The 25172-nt window shown below is 37.2% G+C and overlaps 1 protein-coding gene across 11 annotated transcripts in view; it reads right to left on the bottom strand.

The window, feature by feature from the left end:
• DTNB (dystrobrevin beta) overlaps positions 1-25172 on the bottom strand; it is a 243996-nt gene that overhangs the window by 176070 nt on the left and 42754 nt on the right. For all 11 annotated transcript variants that reach the window (XM_060026983.1, XM_060026981.1, XM_060026982.2 and 8 more), the window contains exon 5: positions 2239-2324. In XM_060026983.1, coding sequence (XP_059882966.1) covers positions 2239-2324 — 86 coding nt within the window. The remainder of the gene's footprint in view (positions 1-2238; positions 2325-25172) is intronic.

The following is a 25172-nucleotide window of genomic DNA, read 5'->3' as shown; positions in this document are numbered from 1 at the left end:
ACTGCAACAAAGAGTAGCCCTCACTCACTGCAACTAGAGAAAGCCCACGCGCAGCAACGAAGACCTGACGCAGCCAAAAAAAAAATTAATTTTGAAAAATAATGAAACAGAGCAACAGATGGTAAAGAAACCTTAATTTTGAACGTGAAGAAGATAAAGAAACCAGATTTTAAATCTATCTGAATCATGTAAACATGCTATTAAGTGACCTAGTGTGGCTTGTATTTCCGTACACAATGTGTAACGATACGGTGTTGAGAGCACACTGACGTGTCACATTTGCCTAGGTATGTGTACTTTTGTGCCACTTGAATATTGGTCACTTGTGCTCCTCTAAGAAATTCAAAAGCCACATAAATAAACAAACAAAAAACCCACCTGCTATCACCTGGATCCCTTCAATACTTCACACAGAACTAGGATTTGCACCTTTTCACTAATAGTTACAACAGAGAGCTGCAGTAATTTTAGTTCTCAATCAACAATTTATATTTGGCAAAATTTTAGCACTTACTATGGGCCAGGTACCAGCTCTATGTAAATGTAGCAAATTTAATCATAGAAACTTAAAGAGTCCAGAATCATCTAGAATGTGCAGTTATATAATCAATTTTCTATTTTCAACCAGTTTCTCCAGTCCTAATAAAAATGGCAATGTGTATTTCTTTATCTGGTATCATCATCGTTAAAAAACAGACAAAATCCCAACTTTCTTTTTCTCTGTGAATGAGATATAATTTTATCTGTATTATATTATCATCCTCAGAAAAACACCATGTCAGAATTAAGAAAATGTTAAGAAATTTCAGCCCAAAAGAGTAATATTTTGAGATACCATGTGAAAAAAACTCAGAAGAGTATTTAAATAAAACTATACTTTTTTTTCTGCCAAAACTTTGTTTTACAATGCAGCTGATTTTGAAATGAGATAACCAGATAACATTGACCAAATATACTAAGACCTTTCTTTAGACATCTAAATCTATATCTAGTGAGCCTTCTAGCTTTCTAACTTTTAATGTCATGGTAACATGTAAGAAAAAGCACAGAAAACAAACATGCACCCATGAAGTAATCTTGCCCAAAAGCCTGTACTTGAATCTGTTGAAGGCTCTGTATCTTTCAATTAAAACAAAAAATGTAGGGCACAGAGGAACACCACGGGGATGCAATCATCAAAATCTAGTCCATGAGAAATGCCACAAGACAGATGACCCAGTTTCTTAAACAAATCAATCCACAGGTTTTCTCAGCACTTCATGAAAACCCACAGCTTCAATCTCACCTCTGTGAAACCTGCTAGAGTTTCTTACTCCATGGATACTTGTATTAGGGCACTTTGAATGTGGGTCTCCCACTACAGGATGAGCATAGTGGAGTACAAAAGAGTAGCTTAGAAAGGGCTCTGAAGCTACAGCCTGAGTTGAAATCCCAGCTTCACCCCCTCAGTTAACTCATCTATAAAACAGAGAAAATACCACCTGCTGCTCAAAGAAATTTTAAGGATTCAGTGAGAAAATATATGTACAGCACCTAGCACAATGCTTGGCATATCTTAGGCAGTGAAGGACTATCTAATGAGTGAATAAATGAAAATGATAAGCAGAAAAATTAAGTAATTGTGAATTTTATCTCCTTCAACTTCATCTAACCACCTTCTAATAGTATCTAGTGAACAGTAAAATGCCAAAATGGTAAACAGTAAGAAAAAAATTAAGGAAAGATAAGTGAATAAATAGGTTATCAATTTCTAAATAACTACACTTGAATCTAAGGTACTAAAAAACAGTTTAATCATAAGAAATACCACCTGATAAAGCATCGAGTGATTAAGAGCTAAACTTGACCAAACCCGGTAAAAGTGATGAAATTTATTTTCTAATTAAAAGTGATCAACAAATCACCTTCAAGCATAATTTTTAACAATATAGAAAACATTTTTAAAGAATTTTTTTAATGTCCACATTACTATTCTGAATCTTTTCAGAGTTTTCTTGTTTTAACCTAAAAAAAAAAAAAAAAAAATTAAAAAATGAATTCAACCAACTTTTCCATCTGAACAGTAGGTGGCATAACTTACATACTCTGAGCCAGTTGCTGTAAAATGAGTGGTATGGTAGTAAAAAAACCAAAAAAGTTCAACAGACCATCATCCAAAATTCTGAAAACATTCATTTAAAAGTGTTTAAAAGTCTTAATTTGAAAATAAAATCTTTCAAATAATATAAAAATACTTACATCTCAATTTGTCCAGCATTTTTCCACCACACATGGTTGCTAACATAGCTTTAACTGAAAATACCGTCAACTTGCCTCGGCCCTCACTGCAAAATAAATTATATTAGAAATAATTGCTATCTGGAACCACAAAAGCAATCAAATGTATCACCAGTATATTGATTCCTGCCCTTCTGTTACAATATTACCACATTTAGAAACCTTGGATTCTTTTTTTCCTTTACAGAATTAAGGCTTCACATATGCTATGTGAACAGTGTTAAAACTAACCTGGTTTATTTGGCAATGAGTTTAGAAACACCCTATAAAGCAACTTCTGTTGGCTTTGTAGGCAAAGGCCAAATGAATGAACCTAAAAAACATCCTACCAACTTAGCCCATTAAATCCACAGCTGAGGTGTTTAAGTATTCAAATCTGAGGCACCACCTGGTTTGAATAATAATTCAAAAGTGTGTTCTTCCATCAGGATATTATAACAACAGTTTATTGTTACGTACTAAGGCAACAGGATGCATGTTGCTATGAAGATTTTATACTACCTTCATCTTTGCTTGTTTTCACTGTAACAACCTTTATGTTACCATGTGTTTATTCTAAGAAGTTCATCTGTCTCATCTGAGACATCTGTGTCAGATCTCCTGCCACCACTGTGAGAAAAGTGAAGGGGAAGGGACAGTATTATGAATTCTTCTTCAGGAACTAGAAAGATGAAATGTAGACCATAAATGAACTACTCAAGGTGACGCTATACACCACCTGCAGAGCCAGGACAATAACAGCAAGGCCCCAACCCCTGTGGCCACTGCTCCAACCATTCAACTATGTCCTGGTTTCAGAGAAGATGAAAACTTCCCTAGCCGGTTTTTAAAGTCACATATGTAAATTAACAATGGGCTTTTGTGTTAATTTTATAAAGCTTGTGCTTACAAAGTTTCACAGTGACTTAGAGTAAAATACCTTTGCAATAATGAGAACTATATCATCTTGGTTTTGAAAAGAAAATGTCATCCTATTTATATTTACTAATGGTCCTAAGAGTGCCTCCTATTTTCCAAACCTTCTTTTTGTATACAGTAAGATCACATCTGAAAAAAGGCAAATGGTCAATAAGCCAGAAAATTCTCAGTGAAAATACTGCCAGGAGACACCAATGTTTGTTACAGCTGATTTTTAACTATTACATCTCATTAAGTTTACTCATAAGATAAAACAGGAATTCCCCCAAAACTAGCTAAAATTAGAATGGGACTTTTAATATACATAGATCATCAGAAATACAGATTCTGTTCCATGTCTTATATAGCACCTGGCAATATATCACCTGGAAATGATAAAAAATAGTCCTATGTCAAATACTCATTGCATTATATGAGCAACGTGAGTGTCTATAAAGAGCAACAACTGTGTTAAAAGTGATGGATTTCCAAGACTTGATACAGACCTTTTACAATGGACATTTCTTTTTGGTCGCCAACCATCCAAATGCTGAGTCTACATTTAAGCACACCCTACCTTATATGACAAGTATATGTCCCACTACCAAAGTATGAAGAAGGAAGAAAAAAAAACTTTCCCATCTTTCTTTGAAACTAAGACAGGGGCACATAATACAAGCTCCGCCAAGAAGATGCACCGCTCTAGACCTCAAATAGAAAACAATTAACTTGTAGAAGTAAGAACTCCAAAGAATCCACCTGGCGAGGATGTCAGCAGTAGGAGCAGTACATCCAGTGTCCTGAGAGCTGGGACAGAGATTCTCATGGCAGCAACCAGAGCCCAGCATCAGTGGCTTTTGGAGCACAAGCAGCAGTATCTATGCCCAGCTTAGCTGCAGAGGGACTTCCTGAGACCAGTTTTGTGGTATGATTTTGAGCTTTGTTCTTGGCAGTGTGGTCATCAAGCCTACTTTCCCAACCTTCTTAGAAAGCCGACTGGTCACCCATATCCTTTTAATGAATTAGCTAGGGATGGTTCCTACTGCTTACAACTAAGAATTCTGATGGATGCAGCTTCTATCCTGAAGTAAAGTGGCCCAGAAAGATGAAGTGACAAAAGTAAGTATTCCTGAAGCTCACAGCGAGAGTAAGCAAGCCTGATGACCAGCAGAGCAAGGATGAGGAGCAAGTGCTCACCAGCAGGAAAGTCAAGCCTTGCTCACAGCTAACGACATTTTTTAAGGTAAACTTGCTCGAAACATTTTTTGCAGACACAGATTTCATGACTTAAGAATACCCAGGAAATTCCACAGGGGAAAGTAAAAACTAATCTTAAAAGAGATCTCCACAGAAATCAGGATACTGATTACCTCTGGGGGAAGAGAGAGGAGTTGTAACACAGAAAGGAGAACACAAGGGGCTTCTGGGGTGCTGACAACATTCTATTTCTTGGCCTCTGGAGTATTTATATGGATATTTGTTTTATAGCAATTCATTAAACTGTACTTTGTTTTAGGTATTCTTCCGTAAGTGTTTTCTATTTCTGAATAAAAACTGTTTTAAAAAATGAATCCCGGGACTTCCCTTGTGGTCCAGTGATAGAGAATCCGCCTTCCAATGCAGGGGACGTGCGTGCGATCCCTGGTCAGGGAACTAAGATCCTACATGCCACGGGGCAACTAAGCCCACGCATCACAACTACTGAGACTGCGCACCTCAACTAGAGAGCCTGCGTGCCGCAAACTACAGAGCTCACGTGCTCTGGACCCTGCGCGCCACAACTAGAGAGAGAAAACCCCCATGCCACGCCTAGAGAGAATCCAGTGCGCCACTACAAAGAGCCCACGCCACAACAAAAGATCCCGCATGCCTCAATGAAGACCTCGCATGCCACAACTAAGACCCAACGCAGCCACAAAAAGAAATTTAAAAAAAAAAAATTTTTTTAATGAATCCTGAGGGACTTCCCTGGTGGCACAGTGGTTAAGAATCCACCTGCCAACGCAGGGGACACGGGTTCCAGCCCTGGTCTGGGAAGATCCCACATGCCGCGGAGCAACTAAGCGCGTGCACCGCAACTACTGAGGCTGCGCTCTAGAGCCGGCATGCCACAACTACTGAAGCCCGTGCACCTAGAGCCCGTGCTCTGCAACAAGTGAAGCCACTGCAACGAGAAGCCCGCGCACCGCAACGAAGAGTAGCCCCCGCTCACAGCAACTAGAGAAAGCCTGTGCACAGCAACAAAGACCCAACACAGCCAAAAATAAATACTAAAATTTATAAACAAAAAAAGAATCCTGGGAAAGTGAGGGTTACCATTACTAGACAAAGGTAATGGTTTAAAGGAGAGAATAATGAAAGGGAAAAATACAAGCTAAAAAACATTTAAGATATATAAACTGCAATGCATAAAATTTTCCATAATGAAAATTTCCATAATAAAATATATAAAAAGAATAAAAACATTAAAAACCCCAAGGCCCTGGCCCCAGCTTTAGATGTCTATTAATAGAAGACTGGCTATTAGGCTATCATAGAAAAGAATGATAAAAAAACATACGAAAGATAGAGAATTATATCCAAGATAGATCACTTAAAAAAAAAAAAAGCAAGGCATGGAACAAAATAATTGCTAGAATGCAATCTAGCAATTATGTTAAAAAGGAGAGAGTAAAAATATATTTTCATATATTTGTATATGCATAAGCTGTCTGAAAGGATACTGACAAAATAACATTAGTTGCATCCAGGGTCAAAAGCAGGCAGCCAAAGGAAAGCAATGAAAGAGTGGGCACTTTTCACTTTACAAATATTAAATGTTTATACTAGAAGAGAAGGTTCTTAAGCCAATAACCTAAGCTTCCATCTGAAGACTCAAGAAAAAGAACAGCAAATTAAACCCAAAACAAGCAAAAGGCAAAAAATCGTATGAGTAAGAACAGAAATCAATGAAATTGAAAACAGGAAATCAATACAGAATATTAATGAAACCAAAAGCTGGTTCTTTGAATAAACCAATAACATCGATAAATCTCTAGCCAGACTGACTAAGAAAAGAGAAGACACAAATTACCAATATCAAAAATGAAAGAAGGGATATCACCACAGGTTTTCTAAACATTACAGAAATAATAAGGAAATATTACAAAAACTTTATGTCCATAAATTCAACAACTTAGATGAACTGGAGACACAAACTACTCCTTCAAAAATAGAAACTATTAAAGCTCACTCAATAAGAAATAGGTAGGGCTTCCCTGGTTGCGCAGTGGTTAAGAATCTGCCTGCAGGGCTTCCCTGGTGGCGCAGTGGTTGAGAGTCCACCTGCCGATGCAGGGGAAACGGGTTTGTGCCCCAGTCCGGGAAGATCCCACATGCCGCGGAGCGGCTAGGCCCGTGAGCCATGGCCACTGAGCCTGCACGTCCGGAGCCTGTGCTCCGCAACGGGAGAGGCCACAGCAGTGAGAGGCCCGCGTACCGAAAAAAAAAAAAAGAATCTGCCTGCCAATGCGGGGGACACGGGTTCAAGCCCTGGTCCAGGAAGATCCCACATGCCACAGAGCAGCTAAGCCCGTGTGCCACAACTACTGAGCCTGTGCTCTAGAGCCCATGAGCCATAACTACTGAGCCCATGTGCCACAACTACTGAAGCCCACGTGCCTAGAGCCCGTGCTCCACAACAAGAGAAGCCATGAAAATGAGGAGCCCGTGCACCGCAACGAAGAGTAGCCCCCACGCGCTGCAACTAGAGAAAAGCCCACGTGCAGCAACGAAGACCCAACGCAGCCAAAAATAAATGAATTTTTAAAAAAAGAAGAAACAGGTAATCTGAATAGGCCCATATCCATTACAGAAGTTGAATCTGTATTTTTAACCCTTCCAAAAGAGAAAGCTCCTCATTCAGAGAGCTGTACTGGCAAATTCTAAACATTTAAAGAAATAATTGCAGTTCTACTCTCTTCCAGGGAATAAAAAAGGAGGGAACACTTCCCAATTCTTTTATGAGGGCCAGCATTATCCTGATAACAAAAACGCATACATACATTACAACAAAAGAAAATAAGAAGTCGGTATCCCTCATGAACCCATACACAAAACCTTCAACAAAATGTGAGCAAATCGAATGCAGCAATATATAAAAATGACTTAAAAAAAAATCACAACCCAGGGGGCTTTATCCCAGTGATGTAACACTAGTTTGACATTTGAAAATCAATCAGTACAAAGAGAAAAGCTACACGATCATCCAAATAGATGCAGATGACAATGATACTCAACATCCATTCCGATAAATACTCTTGGAAAACCAGGAAAAGAATTTCCTCAGTCTGATAATGGGCACCTTCAAAAAAAAAGTAACAGCTAATAACATCATACTTAATGATGAAAGACTAAGTACTTTTCCACTGAGATCAAGAACAAGCCAAGGATGACTGCTTTCACTACTAGAATGCAATACCACACTGGAGAACACAGCTGGTGCAACAACGTAAGAAAAAAATATAAATGCATACAGACTGAAAGTTTAAAAATAAAACTATCTACTCCAGACAATATGACCTTCTGTATAGAAAATCCCAAAGAACCTACAAAAGAAATACATAGAACCTACCAAAACACTACAATAAGGGACTTTTTAGCAAGGCTGCAGAATACAAGGTCAACATAAAAAAATTCAAATTTCTATAAATTAGCAAAAGAAAATTGGAAATACAATACCACCAAAAATATGAAAAACAGATAAATTTTTTTTAAACTTATGTTCAAGATGTGTATGCTGAAAACTACAAAATACTGATGAAAGAAATCAAAGAAAATGTAAATAGATACACCATGTTCATGAAATGAAAGACAATATTGTTAAAATGTCAATTCTCCCTAAACTGATCAGAATCCTGTTATGATTCAATGCAATCCCAAATTCACAATAGGATATTTTTGTAAAAATCAACAAGATGATTCTTTGTATTTCCTTAGAGTTCTAGATCCAAATCTCAAAAAGGTATGAGAATAGAAGATACTATTCAGATGCCTAAACCTCACCCTGTTCTTGGTACTTTTAAAAAGTTCCTCATGTTATTTTAATATGCATCCAAAGCTAAGAACTACCAACACAGATCTTCGAATGCAATTCTAAGACTTTGGCTTGTATTTCACAGGCAACAATAAATCAAAGGACATGACCAAAGATGAAAGACAATTGATCATACTGTGTTTGTATAACTCCTTCTGGCTCCAAATCTCATGTTCTTCCTTCATAGAGACAAAATAATATCTATCCCTTGCTGCAAAAAAAGAAACTAATGTCATCTATGCAGACAGGAGAGTGTGGCAGAGCCCAGCATACTGGCAAGAGATCCAGGTGAAAATCAACTCTGTAACTGAAGAAAGTGCTCATCAGTAAATGCCATAAAACAGGTCTTAATGGGTCTATGACATCTTTACTTCTAAAAATTATTATAATAGCATTTAAACAGCACTTTTTCCAAATCTTCAAAATGCTTTAGAAACACTAATATTCTCAACACTTTGCATCCCTTATTCAAATATTCTTTAACTCAACTCTGTTGCAAATAATAGTCCTGGATTCAGAAAGTCTTACATTTAAATACAGAATAGCAGCTGTATTTCTCAACTGACCTGGCTCAGCACTACACACCTGTGCCCTCCTCTACTCATTAGGATTATTACTGGTCTCAACAGCTGGTCTCAGGTCAAGCAGTCTGTAGATGCATTAACAGAATAGTGCATTAACTCCTCAACTAATTATTATCAGTAACACGTGGCCCCTTAACTCGTCATCTCTCGTTATCTATTTTCCAACCACTTTCCTATTCACAGCAGCCACACAGCAATCTCCACTCACAATCTCCCACCTAGCCAACGGTGGATCTTTTCTCCTCTCTGCCTGCATGCTCTTCTGAGTCTGCAAATGTATCTGCACTTAGCATTGCATGCTTCACTGAGGGTGAGGGGATATGCATCTGAGTGTCAATACGTAACCCAGTAGGATAGAGGGAATATATGTCAGGTTGCGGGTGCTTTAAGTATGGGGGAAAGGAGAGGTATCTGAGATTAAGGGTCATAGTAAATGTGAGGGGGATGAATCTGCAGGCAGGAGAGATTTGGAAATGATGCTTAGTGAACCTTTTTGTTTAAGAACCTGTTTATACATATGTAACTGTGCATCCTGAGAATGGGGGAATGGGCCTGAGCCCACTCTTAATTATGAACTCATCTTTCCCACTTATAATGCTTACCATCATTTACAACTTTAGGTTCACAGTTTCATCTACCAAAAGGTTTATTCACCCTTCGAAAGGAAATATTAATATAAACAATAAATGATATATTTAAAGATACTCATAAATATTTATTAAAGATATTTATATAAAAATCTAAGTATAACAGCATGAAGACACAATCATCCAATAAAATTAGTGAATGGGTAGCCTCACAATTCTTCCTCAAATCATGTTATTTTTATTTTTCTTCAAAAAGAAAAAAAGTTAGCTCCCTCCCTGCAACTATTTGCTTTGTAGGTCAAACTTCAGCATTTACTCCTTTGCTCTGAATGCTTTTCTTCGCATTGAAATCCCTCAGTCTACTTTAAGCCTAACTACAACTTCCTATAACTGCCCCCAAACACAGCAAAGCCAAAGTGGCACTTTTACTTCTGTAATGTTTGGTTGGAGCTCTGCATTCTTCCTCTGCAATTAGAGGCAGTAGGGAGAAGCTGCAGTCACTTAGCAGCCTAATCCCCTATGATTCCGTCCTTTATCTGACTGATTACTTCTTGGAAAAACTCATTCTTGATCCTGCCCACCATACATCTGAATTTAATCCACATACCCTGGTCAAGTTACATTTAAAACTGAATAGTCAGCTGCCCCTGGCCATCGCACATATAACCTCACCAACATCCATGTTTTCAGTACTTCCAAAGTCAAGTCCAAGTTCATACCGGAATCAGTTCTCTTCAAACAAGATCTGGAAAGATCTTTAACCTGGTTTCATCATAAAAAATGTGAGTCACTTAAAATCTGACCTAGCTGGAAAGTTGGGTATAACTTTTTTTTAAAGGTATTTAAGGTATAACACAATTAACAATGAATATTAACCCCTACAGAAAGATGCTAAAATGAAAGGATAAACAGGTAATATGTGTTGAAGGTGACAGCAGAGAGGAAACTTATTATTTTAACCCCACCCACACAGAATCCTTCTGGGGAGCACCCTCCCTCAATAAGGAACATGATGATTCTGTCTCAGACTTCTCTGCATGATTCACCTCCATAGATCCATCATTTTAGAGTCTGACAATAAACCATGCCCATGACTTCTAAAGAGAGTTCTTATCACCCAACACTGAGAAAACACCATGATTAGGTCTGCGCCAAGCTAAGCAAACAGTGAGTCACCCTGAATAAACACTGTTGAGTTTTGACATGCAGGTGCCTTCAGAAGTCTCTGCACTCCTCACTTGTGCCATCTGGATGGGAATTTGCTCATTTCAGTTTAGTAAAGTCTCAAATTTTTTGACATTTAAACTAACCCAGGGACTTCCTTGGTCGTCCAGTGGTTAAGACCCCGTGCTTCCAATGCAGGGGATGGGGGTAGATGCCTGGTCGGGGAACTAAGATCCCACATGTCGCACAGTGTGGCCAAAAAAAAATATATATATATATATATATATATATTTAAACTACTGGATATAAAATAGATGACCAACAAGGACCTACTGTATACCACAGGGAACTATACTCAATACCCTGTAATAACCTATCATGGAAAAGAATCTAAAAAAAGAATGCATATATATGAATATATATGCTGTACACCTGAAACTGGCACAACACTGTAAATCAATTATATTTCAATAAAAAATTTTAAAAAATAAACTAACCCAAACTGGACGGTGTTTATAGCTTTGCACTATCTAATAAGAGCTTGCTATTCAAATGAATATTTTTGAAAACAGGACTGTAGGGAGCACTGTTTACTTAAGAAAACAGCTGTTTCTACACTTTTGGCAAACAACTGTAAATGCTGTCAACCATAAATGAGTACTTCTCACGTGAAAAATAGACTTCTACTTCAGAAACAGTATTACCAGTCCAATTATCGCATGTAGCTAAAAGTAATGAGAGCATTTCTCCTTGGTTTTCGAAAACTCATATTTTTCCAATTAATCTTAATTTACAAAACTTCACAGTGAATAGATTATGCAATAATTAACGGCAAATCAAGAATCCATTTGACAAATGTCAAACAGTTTAACCAAGTAAAATCAACACAGAATATTATTCAAATTTACCACAATCAGAATGCCTGCTAATTTTCATTTCAATCTTACAAATACTTATTAAGAATCCAGCATTATACACTTTGCTGTACAGCAGAAAATAACACAACATTGTAAAGCAACTATACTCCAATAAAAATTAAACAAAACGAATCCAGCATTACATTTATCGAGGAATCAAAGAAATATAAGGTAGAATCTCTGCTCTCAAAGACTTTCAATCTTATTTGTATAATTACAAAGCAGTTGAGAGCATCATACATTCGAAAGTCAAAATAATGATACAGATAAGTACTACAGGTCATCATAGGGATGAAAATGGGGTTGGTGATTATAAGGAAGGCTACAGGGTAGGTAAAAACCAGGGGAGGTGGGGCAGGACACCAACCAAAATACATGGAGAGAAGAAATGAACATGTCATATTGGAAAACCTGAAAAGTGCCTCAAGCAGCTTAATTAGAGTTTGGTGTGAGCAGGGAATTAAGGACTGATAGAAACTGAGGCGTACAAACTTCATTCAAAAACCACAGGGAGGGGCTTCCCTGGTGGCGCAGAGGTTGAGAGTTCGCCTGCCGATACAGGGGACACGGGTTCGTGCCCCGGTCCGGGAAGATCCCACATGCCGTGGAGCGGCTGGGCCCGTGAGCCATGGCCACTGTGTCTGCGCGTCCGGAGCCTGTGCTCCGCAACGGGAGAAGCCACAACAGTGAGAGGCCCGTGTACCGCAAAAAAAAAAAAAAACCACAGGGAATCTTTGAGGGTTTCCGAGGAGGGAAGTTGCATGATGAAAATAGTGTCTTAATCAGATTACTTTGGAGGTGAGTACTGAATGGACTGGAGAAGTCTCTCTGTTACTTCCTCTCTCCTTTTCAGAGAAAAACAAAGACAAAGAAAAAGCAACACTCAAAAAAAGTATTCCTTTTGCCCTTTCTTTAAAAAAAAAATTATAAAAAGGAAATAATAAAATAAGACCAAAATAGCAATCCAAAAAATTTTTTTAAATCTGAAATATTACCTAATGGTCAAACCTTTTGCAGGTCTGCATATCCTGAAATCAAACAGAGTCCTTTTTGAAAATTGGCACAAATGCATGAATTCTCTTGGGAGAGAAGAAAAGCTACAAAATTTAAAGAGTAAGTAAGTGATGGGAAAAGTAATAAGTGAACTGAGAAGTAATTCTGCCACCAAGCACTTAGACTGGGGCTCGGTGAACTGGTTTTGGTGATGTCACATCACACAATCCACACGACAGCGGCATCCTGAAGGGTAGGGGATGTCGTGAGGGCACACGGGCTCCACTCCTCCTCTTCCACCAAAGTGGCTGTTGGTCTCCATTGTGCAATAGGTTTCCCCTTAGGATTTCACATTTTTAAAACATTCAAGACCCCTAGCTCGTTCTCCACCATCCCCTGGAAATTTCCTTAAAAAGCTATGATCAGATCTTTCTAAGAGTTAAATGTGTTACTATCGAGGGCATCAAAACCTTCCCATTCAGCACTAGTTCTCTCCTATTTTTTTTTCTCTCCTATTTTTATTCGGTTTTTTCCTGTCATCTTGAATCCATCAAAGAACAAGCAGGGATATTAGTAAATACTGTATATAAATAAATGAAATGTCTGTGTTTCCCAGGAAATTATAGTTTTGTTTAAAAATCACTAATGAGGAAGACTGTAACCCAATATTATCCTTTTTCAGCAATGTCCATTCCATAATATGCTAGCTGGGCACATTTGGAATTTAAGGAATACATTTCCTTTTATTTAAAGTGAACTAGTTTGGTTTTGCTTTTTTTTTTCTTTTATATTGCTTTATTTTTTGCATCCAGTATTAAAAGGGAACTATGGAAACTTTCAACATATCCAAATTAAACTGCTAAAACAAGATTTTAAAATAGTTCTCAGCCATAGTTCCAAACTACACAGGAACTTTTTTCATATAAAATCACCATAAATTAGACATATAAAAGTCTTTACCCTAAAGGAATCTTTAGAGTGTTCAAATTTGAGAGAGTGTGTTCTACTATTATTTTAGATGGTAAACAATAACCCTGAGCCTTTCATTGGTACATTCAATATTGATATGTTTTGAAGATTTTATCCAAGCCTAGTTTCATTAGATACATGATTTTTTAAATAGGTTTGTTCCATTAAAGGTGGAGTTTCATTATACCTCAGAACCAACATGTTTGGTGAAGGCCACAGACTCTTCTACAAAACAAATCCTGATGAAAAAAATAAGAGGGAAAATAAGGTTCAATAGTCAGATAAAGTGTAAAAGGAATTTCTCAGGAAGTCATTAGAGAACATTTTTCTTTCTTACACAGGGAGTGGAAAATGCAGAATACAATAATTATCCAAAAAGAATGCCCTATCAGGATTAAAATATAAAAGTTTACACCAGCAACTCAAAATGAGATAAGTCTTGTAGAAACTAAACCTTTTGTCAGAAATCACATGGCCTAATCAATAGCTGGTACCAGGCCTGCCCCTACAGCACCATGATTACAAAAAGAGGCCCATATACGTATGTCTAAATATTAAAGTTATCAATCAAGCTAATAGATTAATTAAAATATGTTCTATCTCTGTACAATGACTAATACACCTTCAAAATGGCCTGGAAAGTCAAATTCAAATCTAGGATTCTGAGACACTTCATGCCCCCACATGGGGAGAGTCTGGCCCCCTTTTCCTGCCACCTCCAACACACCCCATACTTCAAAGAACCATATATGCATGTGGACACTCCAGCCCACGTGTCCACGTTTTGCCCACATCCACTGCAAATATCCAACCCAAGACCACTCCTCGGACCCAGGGGGTACAACTACCTTAAAAAAAAATCAACGAACAGGACAACTTATACCAGTTTCAAAAGCATAAGTATTAGAACAAATGGACCAGGAACTTAAAAATAAACATAAATATATCAAAGAGACATATGAAAACAGACATTTTCAGGGAAATGCAAATCAAAACCACAGTGGGATTTCACCTCACGCATCTAAGAATGGCTATTATCAAAAACAATAAATAACATGTGCTGGTGAGGATGTGGAGAAAAGGGAACCCTTGTGCACGGCTGGTGGGAATGTAAACTAGTGCAGGCACTATGGAAAACAGTATAAAAATTCCTCAAAAATTTAGAAATAGAACTACCAAATGATCCAGAAATTCCATTTCTGGGCATTTATATGAAGAAAATGAAAACACTAACTCAAAAAGATACATACACCCTCACGTTCACTGCACCATTACTTACAACAGCCAGGACATGGAAGCAATCTAAGTGTCAATCAGTGTATGACTAGATAAAGAAAACATGGTGTGTATCTATGTGTATGTATATGTATACGTATACACATACACATACATACATACAAGGAAATATTAGTCATAAAAAAGAAGGAAATCTTGCATTTGCAACAACATGGATGGACTTCGAGGGCAGTATGCTAAGTGAAATGTCAGAAGGGAAAAGACAAATACCATATGATCTCGCTTTTATGTGTAAACTAAAAAAAAATTTTTTTAATAAAAAAAAAAAAATCCCCTGTTCAGAGATATAGAGAACAGATTGGCGGTTGCCAGAAGCAGGGGGTGGAGGGTGGGCAAAATGGATTAAGGGGGTCAAAACATATAAAATTCCAGTTATAAAATAAGTAAGTCATGGGGATGTCATGTACACCATGGTAACCATAGCTTAAAATACTGTATTGTATATCTGAAAGTTGCTAAGAGAGATCTTAAAAGTTTTCATCTCAAGAAAAAAAACTTTTTACAACTATGTATGGTGATACACGTTAACTAGACTTATTGTGATGATCATTTTACAATATATACAAATATTGAATCATTATGTTGAACACCTGAAGCTAATATAATGTTATATGTCAATTATATTTCAATTAAAAAATAGAAATAATAAAAGTCAAACTAAAAGAGAGATTAGCAATATGAAATAAGAACCATAAATCATGAAAAAGAATGAATCAGATATTCTAGGTTTGAAAAATACAACAGCTAAAAATTAACAATAACGGATGAGACAAACAGTAGAATGACTCTAAACAAAGAACATATTAATGAGTAGAAATGCAGACTGATAAACTCTTCTAAAAGAAAGCAGAGAGGGCTTCCCTGGTGGCACAGTGGTTAAGAATCTGTCTGCCAATACAAGGGGCACGGGTTCAAGCCCTGGTCTGGGAAGATCTCACGTGCTGTGGAGCAACTAAGCCCGTGCGCCACAACTACTGAAGCCTGCACGCCTAGAGCCCTTGCTCCACAAGAGAAGCCACGACAATGAGAAGCCTGCGTACCACAACGAAGAGCAGCCCCCACTCACCACAACTAGAGAAAGCCCATGCACAGCAATGAACACTCAATGCAGTCAAAAATTAATTAATTTAAAAATAAAAATAAATAAAAGGAAAGCAGCAAGTTACAGAATTGAAGCATATGTGAGAAACAATAGGAGACAGAGGAAGTAGATATGACAACATTCCAAAAAAGAGAAAAAAGAAATAAAAACAGAGGAAATATTTGGTAGTGGCAGACTAGTTAATTCTGATCACCTCTTCCTCTGAGGAAAAGTAGTAAAGATGGGAAAAAAATTGTTTAATCTTCCTGAATGCAAATGAGGACTAACAACTGAGTTACCTAATACAAAGGAGCTGGATGCCCAGGGAGGTGAGTGCAATGACTGAAACTACTTTTTCCATGCAAGGGATTTTCTGATTTCAGAAGGGAACCAGAAAGGCTGAAGTACAGAGTAGTAACTCTTTGATAGTATTAAGGGGCTAGAAGAGAGATGTGGAACGTTGAATCCTGATGAAACTGCCTACTCCTGCTCCCATTACTCTGGGTTGAAAGCCCAAAGGCTGCACCTAAAAGCACTAGTGTGCAGAAGTAAAACAGGGCCTCACATGGGCTGAATTGCAAATAACTCAGGTGCTTCTGGACTGTTATGGTCTCCAGGCACCTAGCAGAAGAAAACATAAATACAAAAAAAAGAAAAAAAAAAAAGAAAAGAAAACATAAATACTCTCTGTAGGAAAACATTATCCTAGGCCTCAAAGTATTTCTGCAAATAATTTTGCAATATAATGACTGGTACATACTAAAAATAAAAAATAATTTTGGAATGTTTCTCACATAATAAAAAATAACAAGGCAGAGAGGAAGTAAGATGACATGAACGAAAAACAGAAATAGCAAACAGTACAAAAAGAACCATAGGGAACCTAGATATTGGATTACAAGCACAGATCTTACAGTAACTCTGCTTATTATATTTAAGGATTATGAGATAAGAATGATGCATCTGGCATCATGGTAATATTGCTGAAAACCAAAAGAAAAAAGAAAAGAAAATAAAGAATATCTTAAGAGTTGCCAGAGGAAATTGACAGATTACCATCAAAGTGGCTAAAATTATATCCACTATTGATTTCTCATCAGAAATTATGGAAGCTAAAAAAATACTAGAACAATATTCTTGAAATGTTGAAAGAAAACAACTGTCAACCAAAAACTCATATATCAAATGAAAATATTCTTAAAGTATGAGAATGAAATTTTCAAACGAAAATTAAGACGACATGCCACAATCTAACTTGCAGAAAGGAAATGCCAAAGGGTGTTCTTCAGGAAGAAAGAAAAGAATTCCTGATGGAAGCTTAAAAATGCAGAAGCAAGTGAAAAACAACAAAACTAGTATATTTAAAATTAAGCAGACACTATTTTATTATAGTCAACATCATTTAGTTTACCTATAAATTAAATAATGCTCACTGTATAAAAAAATTAATAAGGCCTGCTTGATTTTAAATATATATAAAATAAAAATACACAATCTCAATGACATAAAAGAATGAGTAAATGAAATTAAAGCGTCCTAAAACCAAAATGGTATAGAAACACATCAGTCTTTGTATTACCTAGAAAGAGAGTAATGGTACCAATTAATCTTAGACTTTGAAAAATCAAGAATACATACTGTAATCTCTAGGGTAAAAAGAGAGAGATGAAGGGAGAGCCTACAGATTAAAAGAATCTTAGAATATCAACTGCAGGGAGACCTTCAAGATGGCAGAGGAGTAAGAAGTGGAGATCATCTTCCTCCCCACAAATACATCAGAAATACATCTACATGTGGAACAACTCCTACATAACACCTACTGAAGGCTGGCAGAAGACCTCAGACTTCCCAAAAGGGAACAGATGCCCTCAGGCGACCTACAAGCAGAGGCAGGGCCAAATCCAAAGCTGAACCCCGGGAGCTGTTCGAACAAAGAAGAGAAAGGGAAATCTCTCCCAGCAGCCTCAGGAGCAGCGGATTAAATCTCCACAATCAACATGATGTACCCTGCATCTCTGGAATACCTGAACAGACAACAAATCATCCCAAAATTGAAGCTGGTGGACTTTAGGAGCAACTGTAGACTTCGGGTTTGCTTTGCGCATCTAATTTGTTTCCGGTTTTATGTTTATCTTAGTTTATATTTAGAGTTTATTATCATTGGTAGATTTGTTTATTGATTTGGTTGTTCTCTTCCTCTTTTGTATATAGATAGATAGATAGATAGATATAGATATATACCTTTTTTTTTCCTTTTTCTCTTTTTGTGAGTGTGTATGTGTATGCTTCTTTGTGTGAGTTTCTCTGTATAGCTTTGATTCAACCATTTGCCCAAGGGTTCTGTCTGTCCGTTTTTTTTTTTTTTTCTTCTTAGTATAGATTTTAGCACTTGCTATCGTTAGTGGATTTCTTTCTTGGTTTGGTTCTCCCTTCTTTCTTACTTTCTACTTTTTTATTATTTTTTAATTATTTTTATTTTTAATAATTTCTTTATTTTAATAACTTTATTTATTTATTTTTTCTTTCTTTCTTTTTTTCTCCCTTTTCTTCTGAGCCATGTGGCTGACAGGGTCTTGGTGTACTGGCTGGGTGCCAGGCCTGTGCCTCTGAGGTGGGAGAGCTGAGTTCAGGACACTGGTCCACCAGAGACCGCCCGGCTCCACGTAATATCAAACGGCGAAAGCTCTCCCAAAGATCTCCATCTCAACGTTAAGACCCGGCTCCACTCAATGACCAGCAAGCTACAGTGCTGGACACCCTATGCCAAACAACTAGCAAGACAGGAACACAACCCCACCCATTAGCAGAGAGGCTGCCTAAAATCATAATAAGGTCAGACACACCAAAACACACCACTGGACACAGTCCTGCCCACCAGAAAGACAAGATCCAGCCTCATGCAGCAGAACACAGGCACCAGTCCCCTCCACTAGGAGGCCTACACAACCCACTGAACCAACATTAGCCACTGGGGGCAGGCACCAAAAGCAACAGGAACCATGAACCGGCAGCCTGCAAAAAGGAGACCCAACCACAGTAAGTTAAGCAAATGAGAAGGCAGAGGAACACACAGCAGATGAAGGAGCAAGGCAAAAAAACACCAGACCAAACAAATAAAGAGGAAAAAGGCAGTCTACCAGGAAAAGAATTCAGAGTAATGATAGTAAAGATGATCTTGGAAACAGAATGGAGAAAATACAAGAAACAGAAGAACTAAAGAGCAAACAATGATGAACAACACAATAAATGAAATTAAAACTTCTCTAGAAGGAATCAATAGCAGAATAAATGAGGCAGAAGAACGGAAAAGTGACCTGGAAGATAAAATAGTGGAAATAACTTACCTCAACATAATAAAGGCAACATATGACAAACCCACAGCCAATATCGTTCTCAATGGTCAAAAACTGAAACCATTCGCTCTAAGATCAGGAACAAGACAAGGTTGTCCAGTCTTGCCACTATTATTCAACAGAGTTTTGGAAGTTTTAGTCACAGCAATCAGAGAAGAAAAAGAAATAAAAGGAATCCAAATCAGAAAAGAAGTAAAACTGTCACTGTTTGCAAAGGACATGATACTATATGTAGAGAATACTAAAGATGCTACCAGAAAACTACTAGAGCTAATCAGTGAACTTGCTAGAGTAGCAGGATACACAATTAATGCACAGAAATCTCTTGCATTCCTATAAACTAATGATGAAAAATCTGAAAGAAAAATTAAGGAAACACTCCCATTTACATTGCAACATAAAGAATAAAATACCTAGGAGTAAACCTACCAAAGGAGACAAAAGATCTGTATGCAGAAAACTATGACACTGATGAAAGAAATTAAAGATGATACAAACAGATGGAGAGATAAACCATGTTCTTGGATTAGAAGAATTAACACTGTGAAAATGTGTATACTTTCCAAAGCAATCTACAGATTCAGTGCAATCCCTATCAAACTACCAATGGCATTTTTCACAGAACCAGAACAAAAAATTTCACAATTTGTATGGAAATACAAAAGACCCCGAATAGCCAAAGCAATCTTGAGAAAGATAAACAGAGCTGGAGGAATCAGGCTCCCAGACTTCAGACTATACTACAAAGCTACAGTAATCAAGGCAGTATGGTACTGGGACAAAAACAGAAATATAGATCAATGAACAGGATAGAAAGCCCAGAGATAATCCCATGCATATATGGTCACCTTATTTTTGATAAAGGAGGCAAGAATATACAATGGAAAAAAGACAGCCTCTTCAGTAAGTGGTGCTGGGAAAACTGGACAGCTACATGTAAAAGAATGAAATTAGAACACTCCCTAACACCATACACAAAAATAAACTCAAAATGATTAAAGACCTAAATGTAAGGCTAGACACTATCAAACTCTTTGAGGAAAACATAGGCAGAACACTCTATGACATAAATCACAGCAAGATCCTTTTTGACCCACCTCCTAGAGAAATGGAAATAAAAACAAAAATAAACAAATGGGACCTAATGAAACTTCAAAGCTTTTGCACAGCAAAGGAAACCATAAACAAGACCAAAAGACAACCCTCAGAATGGGAGAAAATATTTGCAAACGAAGCAACTAACAAAGGATTAATCTCCAAAATTTACAATCAGCTCATGCAGCTCAATATCAAAAAAACAAACAACCTAATCCAAAAATGGGCAATAAACCTAAACAGACATTTCTCCAAAGAAGATATATAGATTGCCAGCAAACACATGAAAGGATGCTCAACATCACTAATCATTAGAGAATGGAAATCAAAACTACAATGAGGTATCACCTCACACCAGTCAGAATGGCCATCATCAAAAAATCTACAAACAATAAATGCTGGAGAGGGTGTGGAGAATAGGGAACCCTCTTGCACTCCTGGTGGGAATGTAAATTGATACAGCCACTATGGGAAACAGTATGGAGCTTCCTCAAAAAACTAAAAATAGAACTACCATACGACCCAGCAATCCCACTACTGGGCATATAACCTGAGAAAACCATAATTCAAAAACAGTCATGTACCACAACGTTCATTGCTGTTCTATTTACAATAGCCAGGACATGGAAGCAACCTAAGTGTCCGTCAACAGATAAATGGATAAAGAAGATGTGGCACATATATACAATGGAATATTACTCAGCCATAAAAAGAAACGAAATTGAGTTATTTGTAGTGAGGTGGATGGACCTAGTCTGTCATACAGAGTGAAGTAAGTCAGAAAGAGAAAAACAAATACCTTATGCTAACACATATATATGGAATCTAAAAAAAAAAAAAAAAATGTTCTGAAGAACCTAGGGGCAGGACAGGAATAAAGACACAGATGTAGAGAATGGACTTGAGGACATGGGGAGGGGGAAGGGTAAGCTGGGACAAAGTAAGAGAGTGGCATGGACATACATACACTACCAAATGTAAAATAGATAGCTAGTGGGAAGCAGCCGCATAGCACAGGGAGATCAGCTCGGTGCTTTGTGACTGCCTAGATGGTTGGGATGGGGAGAGTGGGAGGGAGACGCAAGAGGGAGGAGATATGGGGATATATGTAAATGTATGGCTGATTCACTGTTATAAAGCAGAAACTAACACACCATTGTAGAGCAATTATACTCTAATAAAGGTGTTAAAAAATAATAATAAATAAATAAATTTTTAAAAAAATCAACTGCAATACATGGACTTTATTTGAGTCTCAAATTAAACAACATAAAAATAAAAATTTATAAGGGAATTAGTGAAATGGATATTTTAACATATTAATGAATATTTATATTAATTTTCAGGTGAGATAAGGGCATTATGGTAATTTTTTTAAGGCATCCCATCTTTTAGAGATATGTATGCACTGGAATATTTACATAGGAAATGATAACGACATGTGAGATTTGCCTCGAAATAAGTCAAGAAAGTGGGGAGAAGGGAGGTGGAGAGCCTGGGAATATAGATGAAATAAGACTGGCCATGTATTGGTAATTACGGAAGCTATGTTACGGGCACACTGTTACTATAATATTCTTTCTATGTTTCTATATGCTTGACATTTTTCTTTAAAAAACATTTTATGAAGAAGACATCTTAAGAAAAGTAAAAAAAAATCAAGCTATAAATTGGGAGAATATATGTGCAACACACATAATCAAGAAAGGATTGTTATCTAAATTATAGGAAGAACTCTTACAAATCGATATAAAAAGAAAATATAACACGCTAGAATAATGGGCAAAAGACACAAAGAGGCGTTTCACAGAAGTAATAAATATGGCCAAGAAACATATGAACATGCTCAGTAATCAAGAAAATGCAAATCAAGGTAACAATGAGATGTCATTTAGCAAAAACTAAGAAGTCCAAGAATTCTAAGGCTTACAGAATGTGAATCAAAAGGAGCTCTTATGTATGGGTACAATTTGGAAAAATAATTTTATACTTTCTAAATATCAGTTCAGAGTAAATCTGAGCTTTCATATACCCCACAGCTCAGCAATTCTATTCCTCAGTTTAGAACCAAGAGAAACACTTGGACACAAATAAGAATATTCGAAGCAGAGTTGTTTCTTAGAGCAAAAATCTGGAAAACACCAGAATGGTATAGAAACACAACAGAATGTTATATAACAGTTAAAATAACTGAACTATAGATAAATGCAACATGAATGAATCTTTAAAATATGTTACTGGCTGAAAAAAATAAATCAGATAATAGTACATTAGTATGACACTCTTTTTATAATTGTAAAAATATTTAAAATTAAACAATACTTTATTTATGTCCATACATGTGAACAAAAATGGTTTTTAAGACGCAAGGAAATGATAATACAAAATCAGAATAGGGTTCACCTTAGTTAAGTGCAGTTCAGTGGGATGGGTTAGGAGATAAATGTAAATTATTGTCAATGTTCAAGTTCCTGGGTCAGATAGTGGGTTGGTGGATGTTTATTATTTCTAAGAATGAATGAGGGAAAAAAGAGTATATGAAAAAAAAATCACTTAGAAGCTATAGCAGTAATCCAGGCGAAAGATGATGCTGGTGGTCTGGGATGGTAGCAGTGGGGATGGAGAGAAGTACATAGACCTGAAGGATATTCAAGAGGTAGAAATGAAAGAACTTGGTAACCGACTGGATGTGGGAGATGACGGAGAAGGAAGAGTTATAATGACTCTCAGGTTTAAGGAACTGGATGGAGAGTAGGACTATTTAACAAGAAAGGGAACCACAAGTTTATAATGCACTTCAAGGAGTTTAGTAGTGAACACTGTGGTCATCACCTTCATATCTAGTCCAACCATCCCCATGATGAGGCAACACAGGGTGAGGGTGAGAATTTAACCATCCTCTGCCCCAAAGGCACAAATCCTTTGTTTCAGCTAAAAAGCCTACCACTTACACATACATGGCCCAAACGCACATATCTGGTGGAGGCTCAGGTACTTTTGTTCAGTGTTGAAAGAAAACTGGCTCTCTCCCTCACCTAGACTTGACAGGAAGCATTTTAGTAGCTGTAGCAGGCATTTTTTGAAGTCAGCATAAGGATGAAGCTAATAGAAGAGAAGGTCAAAGCCAAGACCACTATAAAGACACGCAGGGATTTCCCTGGTGGCCCAGCGGCTAAGACTCCACGCTTCCAATGCAGTGGGCCCAGGTTCGATCCCTGGTCAGGGGACTAGATCCCACATGCCGCAACTAAGAGTTTGCATGCCACAACTTAAGATCTCGCATGCCGCAACTAAAAGATCCCCCATGCCACAACTAAAGACCCGGCGCAGCCAAATAAATAAATATTTTTAAAAGAAGAAGAAATGCAGCCAGGGCCCTAATTCAACCACAATCCTGTCTCTGGCTCCTCTGTTATGTGAGCCTATTGCTCCAGTTACTGTGAAAGCCCATCTGAGTAGGCTTTCTATTGCTTATAGTTGAAGATGTGGAACTAACACCGAGGTTGGAAACAGAAAGGAGGTTTATAAATCCCAAGCTCTAAATCACTAAATCAGCTCAACTGAAGAAGAGGAAGGAAGGTTTCCTACCCTCACACTGGGAATCTGGATGTCCTTGTTATCAAAAACAAAAAAAAGAAGAAAAAAATGTTGGTTAGAGCATCACCTGTTGTACCTTCGGACTAGACCATGTACCTACGGTACTGTAACTGTGGTACTGAGGACCTGAAACAGGAAAAAACTGAGGCTAACAGAATGTTTTGGCTATTCCTCTTAGCTTAAAGTCTACACACAGATGTTTATAATATCATTCTTCATACTTTTCAATGTTTTTTAATTGTCCAATGTGAAATATTTTAAATCTAAGTATTAAAAAAATTAATTCCTAAGAAAATACATGCTTAAGGGAGAAAGTCTTAGATCCTATTTGTTCCTGATGATTGTTTTAGGGTCTCACAATCTATTATAAGAATCAGAAACAACCTGACCAAAAATGTGACTATGAATTTGGAGGTGAGGGAATTTAATAATTAAGTTAATTGCTGTATTCAAATTTTAACTTTGAGAAATTATGAAATACAAAAGCTTGAAAAGATCAGTTAAAATAATAGGAATTCTACATACCAAAGGGACTCTCCAGCCTAAATAACAAAGTGGCCAATCTATAAAGAGACTACTACTTTTGGAAGTATTTAACAACAAAATGCCCTGATTTTCAAAAATAAAATTCTGATAACCAGACCCTTTCTTTTTTCCAGTACATGAAAGCCAATTTCAAATTTCCGGAGAGCTAACTAAATAAGCTCTTATCATATGAAGAGTTCAAGGTCAGTAAAGATGTGACGATTTATTCTGATGCCCACGGTCAACATTTTAAACAGGATATGACTTGAGAATTACCAAACTCACCCCTGCCATACAATATTCTTTACTCTTAGCTCATTCATCTCTTTTTGCTTTCCTAGTTCTCTTCAGAGTGCCCTCCTGCTGATTTACTGTCTCTTTTTTCTTTTCCTTTGTCTCTTTCTGCCTGTGTCCAGCTTTCTCCAACTGTGTCCCAGGACACCTCTGTACCTTCTGCCCTTACCTTTGGTCTTCCCATTCTCCCTTTTGCTATCTCTTCACTCTCTCTTCTCCTCCCTTCTTTAGCCATAGTACTTATTTGATATAATTATGGAGTCAAAGTTTATAATCTCTGCTTTATCATTTTTAGCTCTAAGATGACTTTTATTTCTGACTTTAAAAAGTTTCTTAAATTAATTTGTGTTGTGTGGCCCTGAAGTGACTTACTCAGTGAGTCAGTGTCACGATAAGGTGCTGCTTACTCACCACAGAATAATGGTTTTTACTAAGGTTTTTCGATCAGAAGAGTCATTCCTTGGACAGT

The sequence above is a fragment of the Delphinus delphis genome, chromosome 12, assembly GCF_949987515.2.
Source record: "Delphinus delphis chromosome 12, mDelDel1.2, whole genome shotgun sequence".
Lineage (NCBI taxonomy): Eukaryota > Metazoa > Chordata > Mammalia > Artiodactyla > Delphinidae > Delphinus > Delphinus delphis.
The sequence above is the reverse complement of the archived record's forward strand: the minus strand, read 5'-3'. Positions and strand labels throughout refer to the sequence as shown.